Source organism: Rhinatrema bivittatum, chromosome 11, assembly GCF_901001135.1.
Source record: "Rhinatrema bivittatum chromosome 11, aRhiBiv1.1, whole genome shotgun sequence".
In the NCBI taxonomy this organism is placed as follows: domain Eukaryota; kingdom Metazoa; phylum Chordata; class Amphibia; order Gymnophiona; family Rhinatrematidae; genus Rhinatrema; species Rhinatrema bivittatum.
In genome coordinates this window covers 77,137,783-77,160,242 of record NC_042625.1, presented here as the reverse complement: position 1 = coordinate 77,160,242, position 22,460 = coordinate 77,137,783, and the positions used below count along the sequence as shown (strand labels likewise).

General features: G+C 42.0%; 1 protein-coding gene across 3 annotated transcripts in view; it reads right to left on the bottom strand.

Moving 5' to 3' along the window:
- The window catches only part of LOC115073274 (homeobox protein meis3-like), a 184,088-nt gene that overhangs the window by 83,945 nt on the left and 77,683 nt on the right, over positions 1-22,460 (bottom strand). For all 3 annotated transcript variants that reach the window (XM_029571574.1, XM_029571576.1, XM_029571575.1), the window contains exons 2-6: positions 15,459-15,661; positions 10,810-10,957; positions 10,285-10,335; positions 9,213-9,263; positions 4,701-4,850 (exon numbers count right to left, since the gene is read on the bottom strand). In XM_029571574.1, coding sequence (XP_029427434.1) covers positions 4,701-4,850; positions 9,213-9,263; positions 10,285-10,335; positions 10,810-10,957; positions 15,459-15,661 — 603 coding nt within the window. The remainder of the gene's footprint in view (positions 1-4,700; positions 4,851-9,212; positions 9,264-10,284; positions 10,336-10,809; positions 10,958-15,458; positions 15,662-22,460) is intronic.

Genomic DNA, 22,460 nt, shown 5'->3' with positions numbered 1-22,460 from the left:
ACCAATCCCAGTTTCATGAAATCAAGATTGGGGAGCTCATCTGATAAATTTCTCCTATTGAGAAACATAATCTCTAGAAGAAAAATCCCTTCATATCAACCACCAAGAACTGAGAGCAATCTTCAGTGCTCTCTGCAAGTGTTTATTCCATGGTTGAAGAACCAAATAGTAATAATCCAGCCAGACAACCAGGGAGCAATGTTTATATCAGCAAAAAGGGGGAACAGGTTCTTACAAACATTGACTGGAAACCTCCAAAATTTGGAAATTTTCCAAGGAATTTTTCTCCTAGTTAAATCTGTCTTCCAGGGAACTAGAATCAGATGTCAGACAGATTAAATCATCAGCTACAACTTCACAAATGGTCGCTGCATGATCATATAACACAGGAATTTTTTCAACTTTGGGGCACTCCACAAATTGACTTCTTTGCAACAAGCTTCAACAACAAAGGTTCTCAACATACTGTTCCAAGAGACCAGAAAAGATTCAGTGGAACCTAAGCTTCTCTATGGGTTTCCACCAGTTCCTCCCATTTCAAGAACTGTTCAAAAATTAAGGCGAGAGGGAAATCAAATCATATCGATAGTCCTCTTTTGGTCTCATCAGCTCTGGTTTCCGTGGCTCCAACTCCTAGCTTTACCACCACCGATAAAGTTGTGGATATTCCCATCACTCATCACACAGTGCAATGGGAATCTTCTACATTCCAACTTTCAGTTTCTAGTGGCTTGGATTTTGAAAGAATTAATTTCATTCATGAAGTCGCCTTCTGGAGTGAAGGGAATTCTCCTTTCTTCAAGCATGTATTCTAACAGAAGATCTTATAATTTTAAGTGTTCTGTTTTTTCTTCTACTTGATATCTACTAAGCCTTTCTAACTCTAGTTTGAAAACTTAGTCAAAGTTCAACCTTAGTGCCATAGCAGCATACCATGTGAATTTGGAAGGTGTTCATATTTTCCATCATCCTACAGTATCCACATTTATGAAAAGTTTTCACTCATCTGAAACCTTCAATAAAGGATCCAGCTGTACCTTACAGTCTGAATGTAGTCCTTGCTCACTCAGCTCATGAAGCCACTGTTTGAATCTCTAGTAACAGAAGAGCTAAATTCTTTGCTTGGAAAGTTTATTTTTGATAGCAGTTTTACTTCTGCAGAAAGAATAAGTGAATTACAGCACTGGTCTCATACTGTCTTACATTCAAATTTTTCACAACAGAATAGTTTGAAAACTCTTCTTAAATTTCTCCCCAAATGTAGTTTTCTCAATCTCATTTAAATCAGTCCACTTTGTTGCCAACATTCTTTGCAAGACCATACACCTATAAGGGCAAGCAAGCTCTTCATACATTGTTCATTTCTTTTAATCCACTCAAAATGGGGATTTTTAGTTACAAAGAGAATTCTTTCTACTTGGATCTCTGACTGCATCTATTAAGCAGCATATGGTTATAATCAAGCAAGACTGCATCTTTAAAGTAAAGGCCCATCAGGTCAGGGCTATAGATAGTTCTTTAGCATACCTGCACTCTGCATCCATAGAAGAAATCAGCAAACCTGCTTCTATCTATATCTTCACTGCTCATTACTGTCCAGAGATTGCTTTGTGTCAAGACAGCAGCTTTGTGCAGGCAGTTCTTCAGAGCTTATTTATTAATTCTTCAATTCTATCCTCTATCTATGAGCAATGCAGACAGATTACAATGATCTACTACTGACATGCAAAACAAACTAATTATATGAAGTTCTTAGTTTGAGAGTTCACACTTGATTGGCTGAGCTTATTCTGTTTGTCCACAGAGGTGCTAGGTTGCTTACTTGTAATAGGTAGCCAGAAGGATAAATCAGAGGCATAATCCCTCCTACCTTTCCTTTATTAGTTTGCTATGAAGACTAAGGATACCTTCCTGGTCTTTCTGAGTTCTGAGAAAGCATATCTGTCTCAGTACCATCAGATGACTTGTGTGGCTTATTTACCTGCTGATTAGGGAGGATACCTGTTACAGGTGAGAAGGACTCTAAAATGTATTTCAGAGTAGGATATACATTGTATACATTGAACTTGCAAAACTGAAAATGGACAAAGCCATGAGGCTGGATTGGATGCACCTTAGGATTCTAAAGGAGCTCAGAGATATATTGGCAAGTCTGCTGAAGGACCTGTTCAATAGATCTTTGGAGACGGGCTTGGCCCCCATAGGACTGAAGAAGGGTGAATGTGGTCTTTCTTCATAAAAGTGGTAACAGAGGAGTTTGGAAACTACAAGCCAGTTAGCCTTACTTCAGGGGTGGGAAAATTGCATAGGGATTTGATTCTACTCAAATACCACTTGGAGGTGGTATTTGAGAAAACAATGGTGCTCACAAGCATCTTTGCTATCCATTTTTTTAGAACCAAGGCAGTTACAAATATGGCCATGTGGGTTCTGTCAGCAGCCTCAGTTAGACTGGAAGATAGCAGTCCTCATCATTTATTTATTTATTGGGTTTTTTTATACCGATGTTCAAAATTAAGTATCACATTGGTATACAACTAACTAGTCATGCCCCATTATAGGCATTTAAAATATCCAATTAAAAAAGAATAATATTCAATCATAAATACAATAAGAGCAAATAAAACAGCAATAAAAGGCAAAAAGATACAACATTTGTTAGAAAAAATAAAATATGGTAAAAAACAAATCACATTTCTATAATCTTAAAGGCTAAAAGAAACTTTGTAAAACAGAAGAAATGAGAGCTCAATATCAAGCTATTCTTAAGGGAAAGCCTGTCGAAAAAGCCAAGTTTTAATGCCTTTTTTAAATGTTTGCATGTTTGGCTCAAGTCGTACCTCTTGTGGAAGGGAATTCCACAACAGTGGGCCAGCAATGGAAAGTGCTCACTCACGCACTGAATTTAAGTGTGCCAATTTGGGTGATGGTACAGGTAAGAAGCCATTGTTGGCAGATCTGGTGGTTCTTTGTGGAACGTGGAAATGTAAAGATGCGGTGAGCCATTCCATTTTGTTATTATAGAGTGTTTTGTGAATCATGGATAATGCTTTATATTGTAAGCGGTGATTAATGGGTAGCCAATGAAGTTCTTTAAGTATCGGTGTGATATGCTCTATTCTCTTGGTGTTGGTTAGGATCCTGGCTGCTGTATTTTGAAGGAGTTGAAGTGGTCTTGTTGTGGAAGCGGTATCTTTGAGAAAATGAGGGCTTGCAAAACTGTCCTAAAATCTTGCTTGTATAAAAGAGGCTTTAATCTTTTTAAAACATTTAGGGCCTTATTTTCTACACGTATCGCACGCGGTAAGGGACGTTTCGCACGCGATATGTCCCTTTTCGCATGCGATACCAAAATGGGGGCAGAGTCGGCCCCAGAAGAGGAGGAGTCGGGGCGTCACCGGAGCCGACTCCGCGAAGCCGCCGCGGACGACGGAAAGGTAAGGACCTTTTCGCATCCTAATTCGCTCCCAATAGCTACACCTCCTATGGTGGCGCTATTGGGTGTGAAACCGGCAGCGATCACACCGCGACAGTGCGATCGCTGCTGGCTAGTGCAGGCCCGCCCCCCGTTTCGTCCCCCCGCCCCTCATTTCCTAAAGTATCGCAGGCCTGCGATACGTTAGAAAATGAGGCCCTTAGTTTGAAGTAGCCATCTTTAATAATGTTGTTTATCCAAGGTTTTAGGCTTAATTCACTGTCCAGTCTGACTCCAAGATCTTTAATTTCAAAAGACACTGGATATCTTTATGTATTATTTAGTACTTCTCCTTCAATCGTTTCAGTCAGTTTGTCACAAATTAATAAAAATTCTGGTTTTTTTGGGTTAAGAGAAAGAATCATCTGTGTTAAAACGTGCCTTATTGTAGACAGATAAATTTCCCATAATTCTAATGTTGCTTTAAGCGTCTTGGTAATCGGAATTAAAATGTGTACGTCGTCTGCGTTTATATCTGAACCAAATAGGGGTGGAAAGCAAGCATAACCCCAATCTTGTGTGTCGATTTTGCAGGTGTGACAGGGTAGAACACGATGGTATGGATCGTGGGCTATTACCGTATCATCAAACCTGACAGAGGGTGCAACAAATAGGCAGACTTCATGAGACTGCCACATGGATAGGATGATGACTGTGTGATTTGCACACTCAGTAGTGCCAGGCCTTCCTGTGATGGGGTCCCTGAGCCAGCAGCATGTGAGTTCAGGTGACATTGAGAGACTGGACCTCACATTGTGTCAAGAACCAGGTGCCAAAGAGCAAGACGATAGGTGGTAGGGGACCTGACAGAGGGTGCAACAAATAGACAGACATCAAGAGACTGCCACATGGATAGGTTGATGGCTGCACTAGTTTTAGCAGGAACTTAATCCCCCTCCCCATGAGTTGTGATGGCTAGAAATAGGGGAAGGGGAAAACTGCAGTTTGAGTGAAGAGAATGAATGGCCAAACTGTTTGAAGTACAAGATGGAACTGACTTGGACCATGTTTTACTGTATTATGTTAAATAAAGCTGCAGTCCTGGTCTTCCACTGCATCACTGTGGCAGCTGTTGTTTTCTTGGGGCCCCAGATTGTAGGGTAGGGTGGTTTAAAGCTGCTGCAAATATTATTCTCGGAGTGTACTGTATAGAATGAACATACTGTAGTGGGACTGCACTATAAATGCATTAACTCTGCAGGAGGCAGAACTGGCAGCCTCTCACCTGGTCTGAAAGACTCGTGCATGAGCCAGTGAAATCTTCAAGGTCTGACTTGGAGCCTCCATCCCTGTCATCAATCACCAGGTCAATGGGCATCTTCCCTTTCAGACAGGTGATGTAGCGATGACAGAAGTTATCACACAGATCATGCACCTGAGGAATAGTGAAAAAAAAAGTCAGATTGTGGGAATCAAGAGTTATACAGAATTTGCTAAAATTCAGAATTTTTATTTTAAAATTGCTTTTTCAATAGCAAAGGCTCACATTTTGGCAGGCAAGATAGTGCTTGCCTCTTCTAAGCTATGATTAGTGTCCTGTGGGCTGGGGAGCCAGGTTGTTTAGGTTCCATTTGGGACATGGCTGTGGCTTTTTGGATTGGCCCTGTGCACTGGAAGAAATTGCTGAAGCAACGCCCAGCCTCAGAGCACAGGTTGGAACCAATAGTGACCCCTCATGATTGATGAAAGAACAGCATTGAAGGGGCTCCACAGGATTATAAACCAGCCCTATGCTGGCCCAGGTTTAGTGGCACCTGTCTGTGAAATGTGGCAGGATGAGCAACCACCCCAGCCTTAGTTGTCTGCAGTCACATTCCTATCACTTTCCAGCAGTGCAAAAACGAGGGAAGGAACCTCTCCTGGTGGTTAAAGAGTAACTGATGTCAGAGATTTTGGGTGCTCCCATGATCTCCCATTGCTTATTCTGTCCATCATCCATCATTTCAGCATCTTTCTCTTCTGTACCCGCCTGCACAATCTGCCTACAGCTGCTCACTGAATATACTACTACCTACTACTCTTACAATATATCATCCCATCTCTCTCCTTCAATTTCCTCGTTCCCCCGTTCTCATCTTTCTCCCTCTCCCTACTTTGTCTATTGCTAGATCTCCTCATGTACTACTAAATTTGCACTTATCACCACAAAAGTACTGGCCCTTCCAGTATCTGCCCAAAATCTCACTGCATGAGAAAAATGTAGTAGGGCAAGGAAACAAACAAAAAAAAAAAGTGACCTACATGCCATCAGGTCTCAGAGCCTATTTCATGTGCTTGGCGTGAGCTGACATTTTTTTTGTAATGCTCCTAAAAAAAAAAAAAAAAAAGAGGCAGCTATGGGCCTGGAAGGCAGCTCTTGGATTTCTTCCAGAAGACTTGTGATTTGATTTGGCTTCGATGAAGGCAATCTGCATGTTTTCTGTCCCTGGCAAACTTCTGCGTCTTGACATGATCGCTGTCACCACTCAGCCTGGAACTATCAGCTCTGAGTGTTTTCTAAGAAGGTTGTCTACTGTAGCAGACACATTCTGCAATTTATTTATGTTGTATAAGTGCATAATATATTCCTTTTATATTTAAAAAGCATAATTTTTTGCTTGGGAATTTAATTCCCTGCAGCTTCTAGCAGGGAAAATATTCTGTAGAAAAAAGTGTATGCCTGCTCTTGAAGTGTAACCATAGGGGCAAAAGTCACTCTCCCTTTTTGCACAAGTTTTAGTAGGACCACATGTTTTTTTTAATTATTTTTTTTTGTACAGAAGTCAATGAAATTAAATCCTTGGGCAAAAGACGCACTATTTCAAAAACTGTGCACATAAGCGAACCTTTACATCTTTAAATCTGCCTTTAAACTGGCACCTGCTCTGCCTTTCATCTCTGTGTGCCTTGAGCTGTAAAACAGTGCATAACTCTGGCCTTTTCTTCATTATCAAAGCCCCCCCTCCACAAAGGACACCTCTCCTGTCCCCTGCCCCGCAGTTCTCAGTAATCTCCTTTGATGCTCAGCAGGCACACAGCGGGAATCAAAGGGTTAATTACCACATTAGCAAGGGGATTATCTGGTTAAAAACCCGCTGGAGTTATTGTGCCCCTAATGAGCTCATTACCTTATCAAACTGGCTGAGTTTCTAAAGGAGGCTTTCATCCCTGTGCCCTGCCTATATTCCAGGGGCACCCTGCCACTAGAGGAATGCTCCGGGGGCTGTCCTGCCGCAACTTGATTCTACAACACAGTCATTGCAGGAAGCACTCTGATTAGCACTGTGATAGAATTTGTTATTCTGTTCTACAGGAAAGATACTGTGAGAAACACACTGATTGACACTGTGGTAGAATAATCCACTATGTTATTCTACAGCATAGACACCATGAGAAGTGTGCTGGTTGGAGACTGAGATATAAATCCACCATTCTACTCTAGAACACAGATGCTATGGAAAATGTACTGAGTAGTGCAGTGAAAATCCACTATGGGTTATGTGTGGCTTGGCAGCAATGCTGTGCACTGCTATGTGTAGAGACCTGGGTTTGATTCCCAGCTATGGTATTCCATTCCCCAAGTAGGCTGGGGATGCTATGCAGATAGCAATCACATCCTTCAAAGTGGAGGAGGTCCTTATTATCATGCAATGGCAGCATCCAATGTGCAGATTTAAGACTCATTGCAGGGTTCCAGAAGGAGTCCTGGTGCCTGGTTCCCAGTCTGTTGTCACTGCAGTGGTCAAACTAAAGTAAGTTGGGAGTGGATGTAAAAGTGGAAAAATCCTGAGGTAGTTTCAAATGAAGGGTCGTGGTGTCAGATCCCAGCCTTGGTTGTGATTTAACTAGAAGCCCAAGGAGTTGGAAGTTCATCTGCATACCATTCCCAGCTCCCTCAGTGGCTCACTTCAGAAGTCACCACAATCCAACTCAGGCCTGGGTTCTTGGTACTCCTTGCTCCTTGAGCCATCAGCCAAGTATTACAGAGGTTGCCATATGTTTGCATTCTTTTTTGTATTATTATTTTGAGGGTAAAACGGGGTAGACCCAAAAGTAATCTAGGAAATTTTACAGAAAATTGGTGGATGCATGGAACAGCCTCCCTATGAAGGTAGTGGAGATGAGGGCCATATCAGAATTTAAGAAAACATGGGACAACACGGAGGATATTTATAAATGACCTGGAAATGGGAACAAGTGAGGTGATCAAATTTGCCGATGAAACAAAATTATTCAAAGTTGTCAAATCACAAGAGGATTGTGAGAAATTGCAAGAGGACATTGCAAAACAGGGAGACTGAGCATGCAAATGGCAAATGATATTTAATGTAGACAAGTGCAAAGTGATGCACTTAGAGAAGAGAAACCCAAATTATAGCTACAAAATGCAAGCTTCCACATTAGGAGTAACCACTCAGTAACAGGATGTAGGTGTCATTGTTGAAAATACTTTGAAATCTTCTGCTCAGGATGCAGCAGCAGCCAAGAAAGCAAATGGAATGCTAGGGATTATTAGGAAAGGAATGGAGAATAAAACAGAGAATATCATAATGCCTCTCTATCGCTCCATGGTATGACCTCATCTTGAGTATTGTGTTCAGTTCTGGTCACCACATCTCAAGAAAGATATAGCAGAATTATTTAGAAGAGGTACAGAGATGGGCAACCAAGATGATAAAGGGGATGGAACAATTCCCCTTTGAAGAAAGGCTAAAAAGGTTAGGACTCTTCAGCTTGGAAAAGAGATGGCTGAGGGGCAATATGATAGAGGTCTATAAAATAATGAGTGGAATGAAACGAGTAAACATTATCAGTTGTTTACTCTTTTGAAAAGTACAAAGACCAGGAAACACAATGAAGTACTGGGTAAAACATTGAAAACTAATAAGAGAAAATATTTTTTACTCAACGCATAATTAAGCTCTAGAATTCATTGCCAGAGGATGTGGTGAAAGTTATTAGTATAGCTGCATTTAAAAAAAGTTTGGACAAGTTCCTAGAGGTTAACAATTATTAAGGAAGAGTTGCAGAAATCCACTGCTTATTCTTGGATTAAGCAGCTTGGAATCTATCTACCCCTTGGGATCCTGCCAGGTACTTGTGACCTGGCTTGGCCACTGTTGGAAACAGGATATTGTGCTTGATGGACCCTTGATCTGACCCAGTTTGGCAAGCCTTATGTTCTTAGGATCTCTGAGGGAAAGGGATTATAAAACCAAGCAGGAAATGTGGATGGGCACTGGGTGGGCTATATGCTATTTTTCTACCATCATGTTGTTCTATATTAGGAAACTGCCATGTCAAGGGAAGAAAAAGTAATAATCCATTATTCTATTTTATTCTACAGACACAGTATGGCATGCACTGATCATCACCTATGATAGAATAATGCACTAATACAGATGTAGGAAACACTGATAAAATAATTACTCTATTCTACAGCACAGATACCATGAGAAATGCCCTGACTTGTGCTGTGATAGAACAACCACTATTCTGTTTTACAACACAGACTTCATGAAAAATAGTAAACTCTTTTTTCCCTGTAAACATGAGAATTCTCATTACAACCAATTCAATTTTAAAATAATTTCCATGTATCGCATATATATATAAATACCCTAAATATCCTGAGCTTGGCTTTGCTCTACACCACTGTTTGATTCCAAGGCCTTTAATACCAAAGCACATTTCACTGCTGTGCTGTCTGCATCAAAGCAAAATTGGATTTTGGGAAGAAATAAGAAACGTGTCATACCTTTTCTAACTCCAAGAGATGAAACCTTAGTACCTGGATTGCCTGAATCATCTGAAAGCAAGAAAGAAAGAGAAATGGTGATATAAGAGCTCTGAATTCTGTGAGAACTCAGAAGCCAGGCAGAGAGTCATGTTACAGGACTCATGGGCTATCCCGCCTTAGTATTAGGCTGTCCACTGATACTGAATAATCCGCTATTTTACTATACAGCATCAACATTGTGGAAAATGTACTGATAGGTGATGGAGTAGAATAATGAACTAATACAGGACCTCACCTGGCTCAGTGTTCAAATGTCCCCTGATACAGAGCTATGCTGTATATACAGAGCCTCTGCTGCCTTAGTATTAGGTGGTGCTCTGATACAGAGCTGTCCTGCATCTGTATATGTTTTACAGAAACTTTCAGCAGTCAGTCAAAACCACAGCATCTAACATTCTTCCCTCCCTCTGCTTTCCACAAATGATCTGAAGCATCCTTAATGTGCAGACTCCTTTAGCTTTAAAAAAAAATGTGATTTTCCCCATAAGACAGTCACTTCTTATGGTTTTCTTAATTTACAGTCTTAGTTATACTCTTACATTGGCAGCCACGGTCTCAGGGGAGGGTTTAGAAGGGAAAGGGGCTGTTCCAACTTTAGTTCTGCAGCAAGGTTTTAAAAGTCACATACCCAACTACAATGTGGTGTGTGTGTGTGTGTGTGTGTGCATATATATATATAGAAACACATCACATTATACATCACATCACATTAGATATATATATATATAGATATGTAAAATTTCTGTTCTGTCGTTAAGTCGGTAAATAAATGGTCTGAGTACAAAGAAGTATTCAACAACCAGCAAATGCATTTGCTTGAAATACAAATATTAAGATCTCTCCCCCAAACACCAACTCCTAGATCCTGCCAACTTTCCTGAAAGCATACAGTTTGGAAGAAAAATATTTGTTGCATGCCAACATGCACCAGAAAACGAAACAAACAAAAATGTTTCTCTCAGAGAACAGATCTACTACAAGAAAAAAAAAATGCAAGAAGAGAAAGAAAAAAATGTTTTCTGTTTCTTACCAAATTATCCAGTTCTGGGTTTGAGGAGAATAAAGGTTTCTCTGTTCTGATCTGAAGGAGACAGTCATGTCAGGGTGGGGAGAAGAGAAAGAAACAGAAAATAAAAGGAAACCTGGAAGTTAAAAGTCTGTTTTTCTCATTCCTCCCCACAAATCTGAAAGGAAAGACCTTTCAGCCCAGAGGTCTTCCTTCTTTCTAGATTTTTCATTTAGACTTTACATTTCTGGTCCCATTTCCTCCTATCCTCTAACCTATTTTTAGCCATTTCCATTTCTTTGTATTCTTTGTTCCTTAAAGTTCTAGAAACTCCACAAATATTTTCTCTCCTAGGAGAGTATTAAGCAGGATCCTCTTTCTCTGGCTAATCCTCTCTTACTTTTTGCCTCTGGGATGCTCCTAAATCTGGATGTTCCTCAGCCCCTGATCCAGAGCTCTGGGGAGGGGGGAGGGAGACTGCTGGTCCTGGGATATGATCAGTATCAACAGTATAGTAAAACACAACCCCCCTGATAAACACAGACTGACCTGCTTGGCAAAGACCGCGATGTCCTCATTGAAAGAGTCCGAGGAGCAGACATCTCCCCCAGGGTAGGAGCCTGAGCTGTCCCGTGGGGAGCAGGTGGCCAACTCGCACTTCTCAAACACCAACGCCAGCAAGGGGAAAAGAGGGTGCCTGCCACCAAGAGTATACCCATTACACACATTAGGGAGGGTTTATAATCCAGAGCATTCAAAACTGTAAATAGCGCTGCCCTAGATGAGCTATGCCTGGAGCTACATCTCTCTGAATATAGAAAAAGAATTATCCGTAGATCGATATCTCTATCAGTCTATTTATGCACATACTACAGAGTTTAAAATGTAATTTCCAGAAAGCTGCTCAAAAGTATCTCTACGATTCAGAGATTTCTAGATCAGTCCAGTAAATGTGTGAGCTGAGCTATTCCTGTATTACTAAAATTATGCAGGTCAGCTATACAATATAGGAAGAAATCCAAGATGTAGAAGAGGGGAACCAGAACAAGGAACAACCCAAGACCAGATTTAAGATTTTGACTCCCATAGGCAGGAATGAAAGGGGAACAGAATGACACTACAGTGCCCTCTTGAAGTATCACTTGCTCACAGGCCTAAAGCAAGCAGAAGCAGGCTCCTCTTTGGCTTGAGTATTTGACACCTTCAAAATGTGGCACCATAGGCCAGCGATTCTCAACTAATGTGTTGCAACACACCAGTGTGTCACCAAGCACCAGCAGATGTGTCGTGGCTTACCAGTGTCCCGCTGCCCCAGCTGCGCTTCCCTCCCTCTTCTTCATCGCAGTGAGAAGCACATATTCTACTAACACTGCTGCTATTCCATCAGGGCAGGAAAGGCAGCAGCATTAGTGGAAACTGGCAACATCAGCGCCATGGCCTTTTCTTCCTGCCCCCATGGCCCGGAGAAGGAAGTGATGTACAGTGGGGGCGCACAGGAAGAAGAGAAGACCATACTGCATAAAGTACTGGCAGAAGGGCAGGCCCGGAACAAAATGAAGCACAGCCAGCGATCAGCGATGGGAGAAAGAGCACAGTAATTCCCCATAGCCGAATGGATTCTTCATTCTCGGGCCACAGATGCTGGAGGACAAGGCTACTGAGGTTGCTATTTGTGCTAGGTGGGTGGTCATGAGCCAGAGGGAGAGAGAGCATGTGTGTATGATTGACAGCATGATTGTAAGAGAGAGCATGTTTATGATTGACAGTATGGGGCAGATTTTTAATCTTACGCTCGCGGGGTTCATTTGTGTGTGCTACCCGGCGCGCACAAATGCACACCCGATTTCATAGCATGCGCGCTACTGGCACGCCAACCCCCGGCACAGCCACTGTGCCAGAGGACTCAGGATCACCCCCGAACCTCCGGCCCCGCCCCTGGATCGCCCCTTTTTCAAAGCCCCGGGGCATATGCGCATCCCGGGGCTTGCGCACGCCGCCGAGCCTATGCAAAATAGGCTCGGCGCGTGCAAGAGTAGATTTTAAAGGGTTACGTGCGTATATTACGTGCCTAACTCTTTGAAAATCTACCCCTGATGTCTAAATGGAAGAGCATGTGTGTGAGAGAGAAACAGGTCAGGGAGGTGACACATTTGTGTGAGGGAGACAGAGACTGGTCAGGGAGGTGACTGGTGTGTGTGAGGGAAAGAGAAAGGCTGGTCAGGGAGGTGACTAGTGTGTGTGAGGGAGAGAGCGACTGGTCACAGATCTGACTGGTGTGAGATTGAGAGAGAGACTGGTCGGTGAGGTCACTGGTATGTGAGAGACTGGTCTTGTGCCCTGAGGAAGAGGACCGTGAGGACATCTTCAGCTTCCACTGCTGCTTCTGGTATGTGCTTTTGGCCTGCAAGGGAAAGGAGTAGGAGAGTTGCTGGACAGGGTAAGTAAAGGTGAATTGACTGCCATTTTAATTATTGGGTATTATGTGATATGTCTGCTGGTTTGAAATATTTTATTGGTGTTTGAAGAATTTTTAATAATTTGTATGAGTTTTTAATTGTTGGATGTTCTATTCAGCTGTTTTGAAACATTTATTAATATAGTTTTGCAATTATTTCTGGGGGGGATCTATAGCGGCTTGGCTTGTTCTGTTTTCTTAATAGGTGTATTGGTGTTTAGGGCCTGGTTTAATATTTGTAGCATTGACTTTTCATAGACAGGGTTGTTACTGTTTGAGTGTATTCCATAATGCAGGTGTAACTGAGCGGATTAGTTTGTGTGCATTATTGCAGTTCTTGGGACTATGTTAGGTGCTATATTTCTGTTTCTATTTCTCCAGTTTTGCACTGCGTGCAGAGTGGCTTTTTTGGGTTTCCATTCCATTTTCTGTCTTCATATTTGTAATATTCGGTCTTTCTATACTTGGTGAAGGACAGTTTTGTGTGTGTAATAGAGGTGAGGTAATTTACTAGCATATAGACATTTGTATCAGTCTTATTTGTTGTGTTTTCTCAATAGAACATGCATTGGTGGTAAATTATTGTCTTTTCATAAGGAAGGCTATTGTGCCTGATAGTAAAGTGAATTTGTTTTGCTGTTACTGAGATGACACCAGAAACAGAATATTTTTTATGTTGGTGAATTGTACAGGGAGTGGCCTAATTCTGCTCTGCACCCATTCTTGGGGGATTGAGGGGGTTCCTGTGGATGCAGAGTGTATGTTTACATTTAGCCCCATGACGGTCATGTGTTCATGCATGTGAGAACCATCTGTCAGGTGTGTCCCGACCAAAAAAAGGTTGAGAACCACTGCCTAGGCAGTAACCTATGCCTAAATCTGGGCCTGGCAGGACCCTTAATCCAAGCATGATAAAACACTCCCTGTAGTTCTCTCTCTTCCTACTACATTGAGAGATCAAGAACAACCAGGGGGAAGGAAAGGCCATGTCAGGTCACCATAATTTACATGGTGAAAACTAATTCCAAAGAGATGTGGTTGATGCTAACCCTAACCAGATAAAAATATGTGCATGTGTGTGCTATAATGTAGACCCATGTCTTTATCTATAAGCATGTACAGGCACACAAATATATACAAACAGATCATACATGACAACATAAATTCAGATGTTTATGATGATTCATCCATAGAGACCTTCCTTTTCAGTTTTTGTTTTATTTTTCTTGGGGATTTCAATGTTACAAAAAATAAAAATCAGTGTTATAAAAAAATAAAAATCAGTGAAAAATGACTTTGTTATAATAAATGGCAGAAAAATCAGTAGAAGTCATTTTCCACCTTTTTTTGTTTTTAACATTGAAATTCCCAGGAAAAATCAAATGAAAACTGAAAACGAAAGTCCCTATTCATCTAGATGCTGAATCTAGAAGGATTATTGTTAACTCTTGCTTACCCAGCACTGGTAACTGAAATCCTGTGTATAAATCTGATTGATCTGTCAGTGGGCAAAATAACGCCTCCCCTCTTCTATGTGCTAGCAACAGCTGGAGAATAACTGGCCAGGGGTTGAATAAATCCCAGGTATGAATGGACACAGCATCTTCAGGATATTTCCAGTTTACTCTGTGGGGAACTTTCTACAGCTGTGAACCAAATACTGAGCTCAGAGAAGTTGAAAGAGAGATCAAAAAGCTTCATAAGAGCCACAGAGCATTTATAGCCACTTCAAAATTCAAACCAGGCCACTAAGGGAAGGTTCTTCCACTCCCTCAGGTCAGGTCCAGAGAAAGGAAAAGAACCTCACAGAGACAGAGAGAGAACAACAAACGGATCTATGGCATTGGCACGGGAAGCGAATTGGGCAGCCTAGACGGACCTTGAGGTCCTCAGCTGTCTTGGCTTTCAGTGCTTCTATATGTATCTAGGATGTATTGAAAAGGGTTTCATTTGAGCAGTTCTACAAAGTTCTGTTAAAAAAAAAAAAAAAAAAGCAAACAGGACAGACTGAAAACTTATTTTACAAAGTCAGGTTTCTATTAATAGATTTAAAACAAAAAAAAATTCTTCTCAGGATGAAAATAAGATTAAAAATCAGGATGATTTTATTTTAGTTATGGTCTGTCTCTGTTAAATCGTCTTTCCTATCCAAGGGCCCCAGGGCTATTACCTAAAAGCTTTCTTACCTCTGATAGTTACCCTTCTCTCGCTTGCTTATACACATCCTCTATTTTCTTTAACTTTTGAGTTTTTAATTCCTTTACAAATGCAGTTTATGAACTTCTTTCTGAGTGTGTCCAGTGATGCCGAGAGTTCTCCTTGCACTGCATCCCTGGCAGAACTTTTCCTTAGAGTTTGTTTGTTTTTTACTTTCGCTTTTTAGTGTTAGGTAGAAAGTTTTCACATTGTAAGTAGCTTTTTTCTTTCTTATTAAAATTTCCTTTACATACCGATACAGCTGTAGACTCAGTTTGTTCACGCCACTTATTTCATACCCATCGCCATATAGGGTCCCTTGTAAATATTGATCATTGTTTACTTTTCACTTTGATGTTTTTTTCATATTCTCCCTATCTGCCTCTATTACTATTTTCTGATTTGGATTGTCACCTGTCGCTTCTGCAAATATGCTATCTGGAAAAATGAATCTACTTTTGAACTTCAAGTCAGGGATCAAGTAAAGGAAGCATGAAGCCCCAGTGATCATAATCTTAGTCTATTCGCTGTATCGCTCAGTTCTTACCCATAGATCTCATCCTTTTCTCTCTTCAGACTGTCATTGTTCCCAAGTCCCGGGGGCATCGCTGACCTGTGTATCGCCCCGGCAGATCCATATGGAGAGCTCTGGCTGAGAGAGTGGTGCTGGAGCGTCCTGCCGGCATGAGGATCACCGAAGCCAGGAACAGGCATTCCGTCCATTCCAGGATAATGTAACAACTCATCGTACTGGACAGAAGAGAGAGAGAGAGAGAGAGATTAAACTTCAGTGAAAGGAAACCTTTCCACCCTCCAGAAACCTACATCAACAATCAGCATCACAGTAATCACATGCTTACAGATGCACACAAGGACAGAGGGACCCTAGTGATATCCACTAATATATACACAATGACAGGGAAAGAGAGCTGGGATATATCCACCAATATACACACAGTGAGAGACAGAGAAAGCCTGGGGTTATATCCATCAATATTCACACATTGACAGAGAGAGATTCTTGGGTTATACTGAATAATATACAAACAGTGAGAGGAATGGCAAGAGCCTGGGGTTATATCTACCAATATCTGCACACAGTGAGAGGAAGAGAGAGCTTGGGTTATATCCACCGATATACGCACATAATGTGAGTGAGAGAGAGCCTGGGGTTATATCTACTGCTACATGCACACAGGAAGAGAGAGCCTGGGGTTTTATCCACCAATATATATACACACACAGTGTGAAGAAGGAGCCAGCCTGGGTTTATATTCATCCATATATATACACGTATGGCCTAATTTTCAGAAGCCCGCACGTAAATTTCAGGGGTTACGCACTGAAGTGCCGGGTCTAAAGAAAGGGGTGGGCTGGGAGAGCGCCATTAGCCAGTGTCCTGGGGAAGTGGCCGGTGCGCAGAAGTTGCTTCTGCTCAAAAGGAGCAGTAAGGAAAAAATTTGGGGATTGGTAGGGTTAGTTTAGGGGTAGGGGAAGAGGGAGGAAGGATAGGGTTAGAGGCTGGGAATTGAGGAAGCCCTACTCACATCGTCGCACATAATTTACAAAATCATCCCCCTGTGCACGGAAGAGGCCACCCGCCCGCATGGATATTAAAATCCGGTGCGCATGTGTGCACGGGAATCCTATTTTATAACGTGCACATATGCGCGCATGTTATAAAATCGGCGCACTCCTTTTAAAATTGACCCTATAGTGAGAGAGATTGAGCCTGGGGTTATATCTACTGATACATGCACAGAGAGAGAGAGCGCCTGGGGTTTTATCTACAGATATATACACTACGGGTGTGCAGTTTTCTTTTTTCATGTTGTTTTCGTGTTGTGTCATTTCTTGCTTGATTTCATTTTTAAAATGGTTTGTTGGTTTATTGGGGGGGGGTGTCATTTTTTTCCTAATTTAGTGGTTAGTGTGCACTAAATCCAAGTTAGGGACTCATTTACCAACCATTTTTCTCATAGGCACAGAATGGGAGAAAATTCTTAGTAAATCAGATTCTTAGGGGTAAATTTTTAAAAGCTGCGTGCATGCGTCCATGTGTGTGCAGTTCCCAACGCGCACATATGGACTTAACGATTTAATAACATGCGCGCGTCAACGCGTACATGTTATAAAATATGATACCCACGTGCACATGCACACTCGATTTTATATTGGCGCATGCAGGTGCCCAATCCCGCATGCAACTGGGGGAATTTTAGTAAAAAAAAAACGCGCAGTGACACAATCGGGCCTACCCCAGTTTCCTCCCAGTCCGCTCCAATTAAGGAGCGGACTGGGAGGGAACTTCCCTCTCTCCCCTACCTATCCTTCCTCCCTTTTCCCCTCTCCTCTCCGACCCCTAAACCTACCCTATCTACCCTCATTTTTTTTATTTTTGAATTTACTTGCTCCCAGGAGCAGCAATAAGTTGCATGCGCCGGCCAGCTGCTGGCGCACGCTTCCCTGGAACAGGGCCTAATGGCCACTGTCCCGGCCAGCCCCACCCAGCCCATTTTTAAAGGCCTGGCACTTCTGCGCGTACCGGGAGATACATGCGTGGCCGGGCCATTTCGAAAATGTGCTTAGTGCGAGTATGACCTGGCAATGCATATATCTCCCGGTATTTGCTCGCACCAGGATTTAAAAATTTGCCCTTAAGTGCGCACTAACACGAAACTAAAAAATGAACGACATTTTAGTGTTTTTCTTTTGTTTTGTGGTTTTAAATGAATGCATATCCCTAATATGCACACAGTGCAAGGGACAGAAGCCTGAGGTTATATCCACTAATATCCACTCAATCAGAGATGACATTCTAGCCCCAGCTCTCTTTCTCTGTTCCTATAGATAGGGATATATGATTAAAGCCAAAACTTCACTGAGTGTGGGAAGGCTGGATGTTTTGGACAACAGCTTTGCTAGTTTTGGTAGCTGGGTAGATTATTTGAAAACTTGGTAATAAAACATAATAATAAGACATGGCATCAGATTTAGTGTTTGTCTTGTAAGAATCCTAAAGGAAGAAGTCAAGGCCTGACATGGCCTACCAGTGGAGATGGTGGAGGCCAGAACTTTAACAGATTCTGGGCACCCTTGGGACAGATATGGAAGGCAGTGGTAGGAAAGGGATCAGGTAAAAGACATGGCAGATGAGCTGATTTGGGTTGAGTATGGAAATATATATACTCATCGGCCCAAAGTGGAAGAATCTTAACTGGGCAGACTGCTTGGTCTAATTTGGTCTTTTTCTGCCACAATTTACTATGTTGTTTTATCTACCAAAATACACCCAGTAGCACAGAGAGAGGGAGAGAAAGAGAGCTGAGGTCATATCTACTAATATATACACAGTGACAGGGAGAACCCAGGTTTATAACCACCAATACACACAGAATGACAGGGAGAGTGAAAACAGGGATTATAATCACCAAAATATATATACTTAGTGACTCAGAGAGAAAGAGCTGGGGTTATAATCACAAATACACAAAGTGACAGGGTGAGGAAAGTTAGGGTTACATCCACCAATCTACACGCACTCAGGCCAATTCTGTAAAGTGCGCTGAGCTAAGCGCACTTTTACCTGCGGTTGGACACGCGTCCACTACCCCTTATACAGTAAGGGGTTTAGCGTGTTAAAAAAACACGCGTCCAACACCCCCCCCCCCCCCCCGAAACTAATAGTGTTAATCACACATATACCCGGGATACTGAAAAATAAATGTGCGGCCAAGCCGCTTGGGCAGGCATTAATTTCTGAGCAGCCCGAAAAAGTACAGAAAAGCAGAAAATACAGTTTTTCTGTACACCCTCCGACTTAATATCCTAGCGTTATTAAGTCAGAGAAACCAAAAATGTTTAAAAATAAATAAATAAATAAATAAAAATGTAGCAGCCGGTCAGGTTAGGAAAAAGGATGCTCAATTTTATCGGCGTCCGTTTTCCTGACCCGTGGCTGTCAGCGGGTTCGGAAAACCAGCGCTCATAAGAATGAGCGTCGGTTTCCAGAACCCGCGGACAGCCACCTCTCCTGGGTTTCCACTGCTAAGAAGGTGCTAGGGACCCGCTATTGTCCCTAGCATCTCCTTTTTAGTGCGACCCCTCATTTAAATACGGGATCGCCTGCCCAGGAGAGGTGGCTGGGCACGCGTTGGAAGAGGGGGCACTCGCACTGAGCACCCATCTTCCTGCACTCTGTATCGGCCTGACTGACAGAGAGTATGGGGTTATATTTTCTAATATAAACAGTGTCACTGTAGGGAGCACTAGAAAGCACCCTTACAACACAGTGACAAAAGAAGGAAATGTGAGGATATAGTCACACAGTGTTCACCAAGACAGTGTGGTTTAATATAAAAGAGTAAAGGCAGAGAGAGGTTACACAAAGGTCAAGATCCTGGACTTTAGTACTAACTTGGGCAATCTTTCACTGTATTTATGTTTATTGTATGTAGTATGTGATTTTAAATGTTTTATTATGTGTTTTAAAGTGTTATCCGCACCAAACTATTTATAGGAGGTAGGGGGCTACAAGATTTTTAAATAAATAAAATAAACCGGGGTGGTACTTTAGGGAGGCACTGGCAGGGTGAGAAGGTCTTTGGGACGTAGAAGAACTGTTAAACTAAAGGGAGTAATTTTAAGGGTAACAAATCTTATATTACGAAAGTAAATAAAAGTAGGACAAAAAAGGATCCCAGTATGATTTTGACAGCATGAGGTGACTGAAAAGGTAAGAGGACATGATAATCACCGAGGAGCTGATGCAATATCATGTGCTCAGGCTAGCACACAGCTTAACCAGCGATTGAACACCCGATGCAATAAAATGTGCGTCCAACCTCACACGTAGCTAATAGCACTCATCACATGTGAATGCCAAGTAGATGAGGCTATTAGCTATTACCCCCGATGCAAAAAAAAAATCCCATGTGCCCGACTCACACTTTTTAACATAGCGCCAGCCCCGGAGCTAGCGTTAAGTCTTGTCGCACATCAAGGGCTCATTAAAAAAACAAAAAAAATCTGCATTCTGTGGTTCCTCCTACTTTTGTCGCAATACTAAGTAGGAGGAACCACAGAAAGCAGCACCATGAAAAAAAAGTCTTGACGGCGGCCAGCTTTGGAAAACGGACGCTGAATTTTCCAGCGTCCATTTTCCCAAGCCGTGACTGCGTGCACAGTCACGTCTCCTGGGCGCCCGATGCCAAAGTCGCGCTAGGGACTCACAAGTGATACCTGGCGCGTCTTGTTTTAGCCTGGCATCTCATTGCCACGCTGCATCGGGTGCCCAGGAGACATGGCTGTGTGGTGCATTAAAAAAATCGGGCGCCCAGTTTGGACGAATGTTTTTACGCACAGCTTATTGCATCGGCTCCTCAGAAGGCACAAGGAATCTCAGAAAGGGAAGCAGGACAGCAAAGATAAAAGCAGAGGGAAAAATGTCTTAAGACAATAAAGCAAGTGACCTATATTTTCATATTTTTAGATATTGTAAGTGAAGGAGGAAAGGGCAGAGATTGTAAGACTGAGAGGTGATAAAGAGAAATGTATGGAGGGTATTAAGGAAAAACAGAAACACCGAACAAATCCTTCTAGTAAGGGTTCACCAAAGAAGTGTTTGGAGAAGGTCCTCTGATAGTTGGCAGGGGTACATATAGTTGAGAGGTAAATACCATTCCATTTACAGAAAAAAAGGTTTGGATAAAACTGGCAAACCTCAAGTGGGTAATGGAATGGGGCTTGGTGGAAAAGGCCTAGGATACTAATAGAGCTCAGAGGGATGGTAACTTTCAAACCAGCGCATAGGTGCACATTTGCGTGCGTGCGCATCAGCCTGCCCCCAGGGTCGCAGCTATTTTGTAACTTGTGCATGTATATACCACGTTCTAAAAAAGCCTGGTCGCGCACACATTTGCGCCAAATTTTAAGTAGGCATACGCTTAGGCGCGCAAATCCCACTTCTACCACATAAGTTGGGATTTTAAAAGGGGCACGTGCCCACGCCATTCCCAGCTTTACCAGTCCATCCACCAGTTTGCCCAGTTAACAGCTATGTCCTTTATAACCCCCAGTTTAATAGCCTACCCTCCCCCCAGTTACCCCAGACCCTTTAAACCCCTCAGAATTGGCTTGATCCTTTTATTTTATGACTTACACATCATCCATAGCAGAAGTAAAGTAATGCAGCAGGGGACCTCGGCATGCCAGCATGCATAAGTATTTACACACACATCTCATGGCCAGGCCCTGAAATGCCCATGCCCCACCCTGACCATGCCCAGACTCCTTTTTGGGAATTTTTGAGATGTGCATGCCATGGCATTTATATGCGTATATGGGCACTGTTTAAAGTACGATCATAGTGTGTTAACCCAACTTCTTCATTGTCCCTTAATTCAACGCGCGCCAGGCTTTTAAAATTAATCTTAAAGGTTTTAGCAACTCCACGGAGAGTTCTTTGGAGACAGAAATAGTTCCTGAGTACTGTAGAAGGGTAAACACTGTCTTCATAAAAGTGGTAATCAGGAGGAGGTTGGTGAGTGCAGGCTGATCAGTCGCTACTAGCAGAAAGGCTAGTGCTGGTATATTGAATGCTGCAGATTACAGGATCCAAGGTAGCATGACTTTACCAGAGGACAATCACGGAAAGAAACCTGATCAATTTCTTTGAATGGGTAACCAAACAATTAACGAGAGGCAAGTGTTGGATGTGGAATAGTTGGATTTCGCTAAGGCTTTTGATACTGTACCATAAGGGAGACTCATAAATGAGCTTTGCAGACTAGGGTTGTAAACAAGTAAAAAACTGATGGAATGATAAAATATCAGAAGGTGATGATAAGAGGTCCATGATTGTACTCAGCTCATCACTAATCACTTTCTCAGTTTTCAGTGGAGAAAGGTTTGCTGAACAGATGGGGGCAGGGCAGAATTACAGCCGGAGTTCATATTCTTATTTCTCATGAACTGCAAGCCGCTTGCCTGATTATAGCCTACTACTGGATAATTGATAAAACATATCGGCAGAGGTCGCACCGATTGAACGAATCGCATATCTTTTGAAAGAGAATAATGAACGTTATGATCAGATTTGGGGACCTTATTAGGCTTGGCAGAGGGCTAATGTTTAATTTTACCTGATGGTTTAGGTTGTTTTTGTATGTGTATGTTTACTTCATATGTAAAATGTCACCACTGTGCCTTTTGTTTTATAACAAAGAAATAAAATAAAAAAGTTAGAAAAAAACAAAGAAGGTGATGATAAAAGGAATTTTCACCAAGGTTTGTCCTTCTGCAGATGATACAGCTCATTTAAATATGTAACAGCTCATTTAAAACAAATCGTAGAAAATTCTTTTTCATTCAGAGCATAGTTGAGCTCTGGAATTCATTGCCAGAGGATGTGGTTACAGCAGTTAGTGTAACTGGGTTTAAAAAAGGTTTGGATAAGTTCCTAGAGAAAAAATCCATAAACTATTACAGTAATTAATAAGCAATAGTAGCTTATGGTTTATTTAATGTTTAGGTACTTGCCAGGTACTTG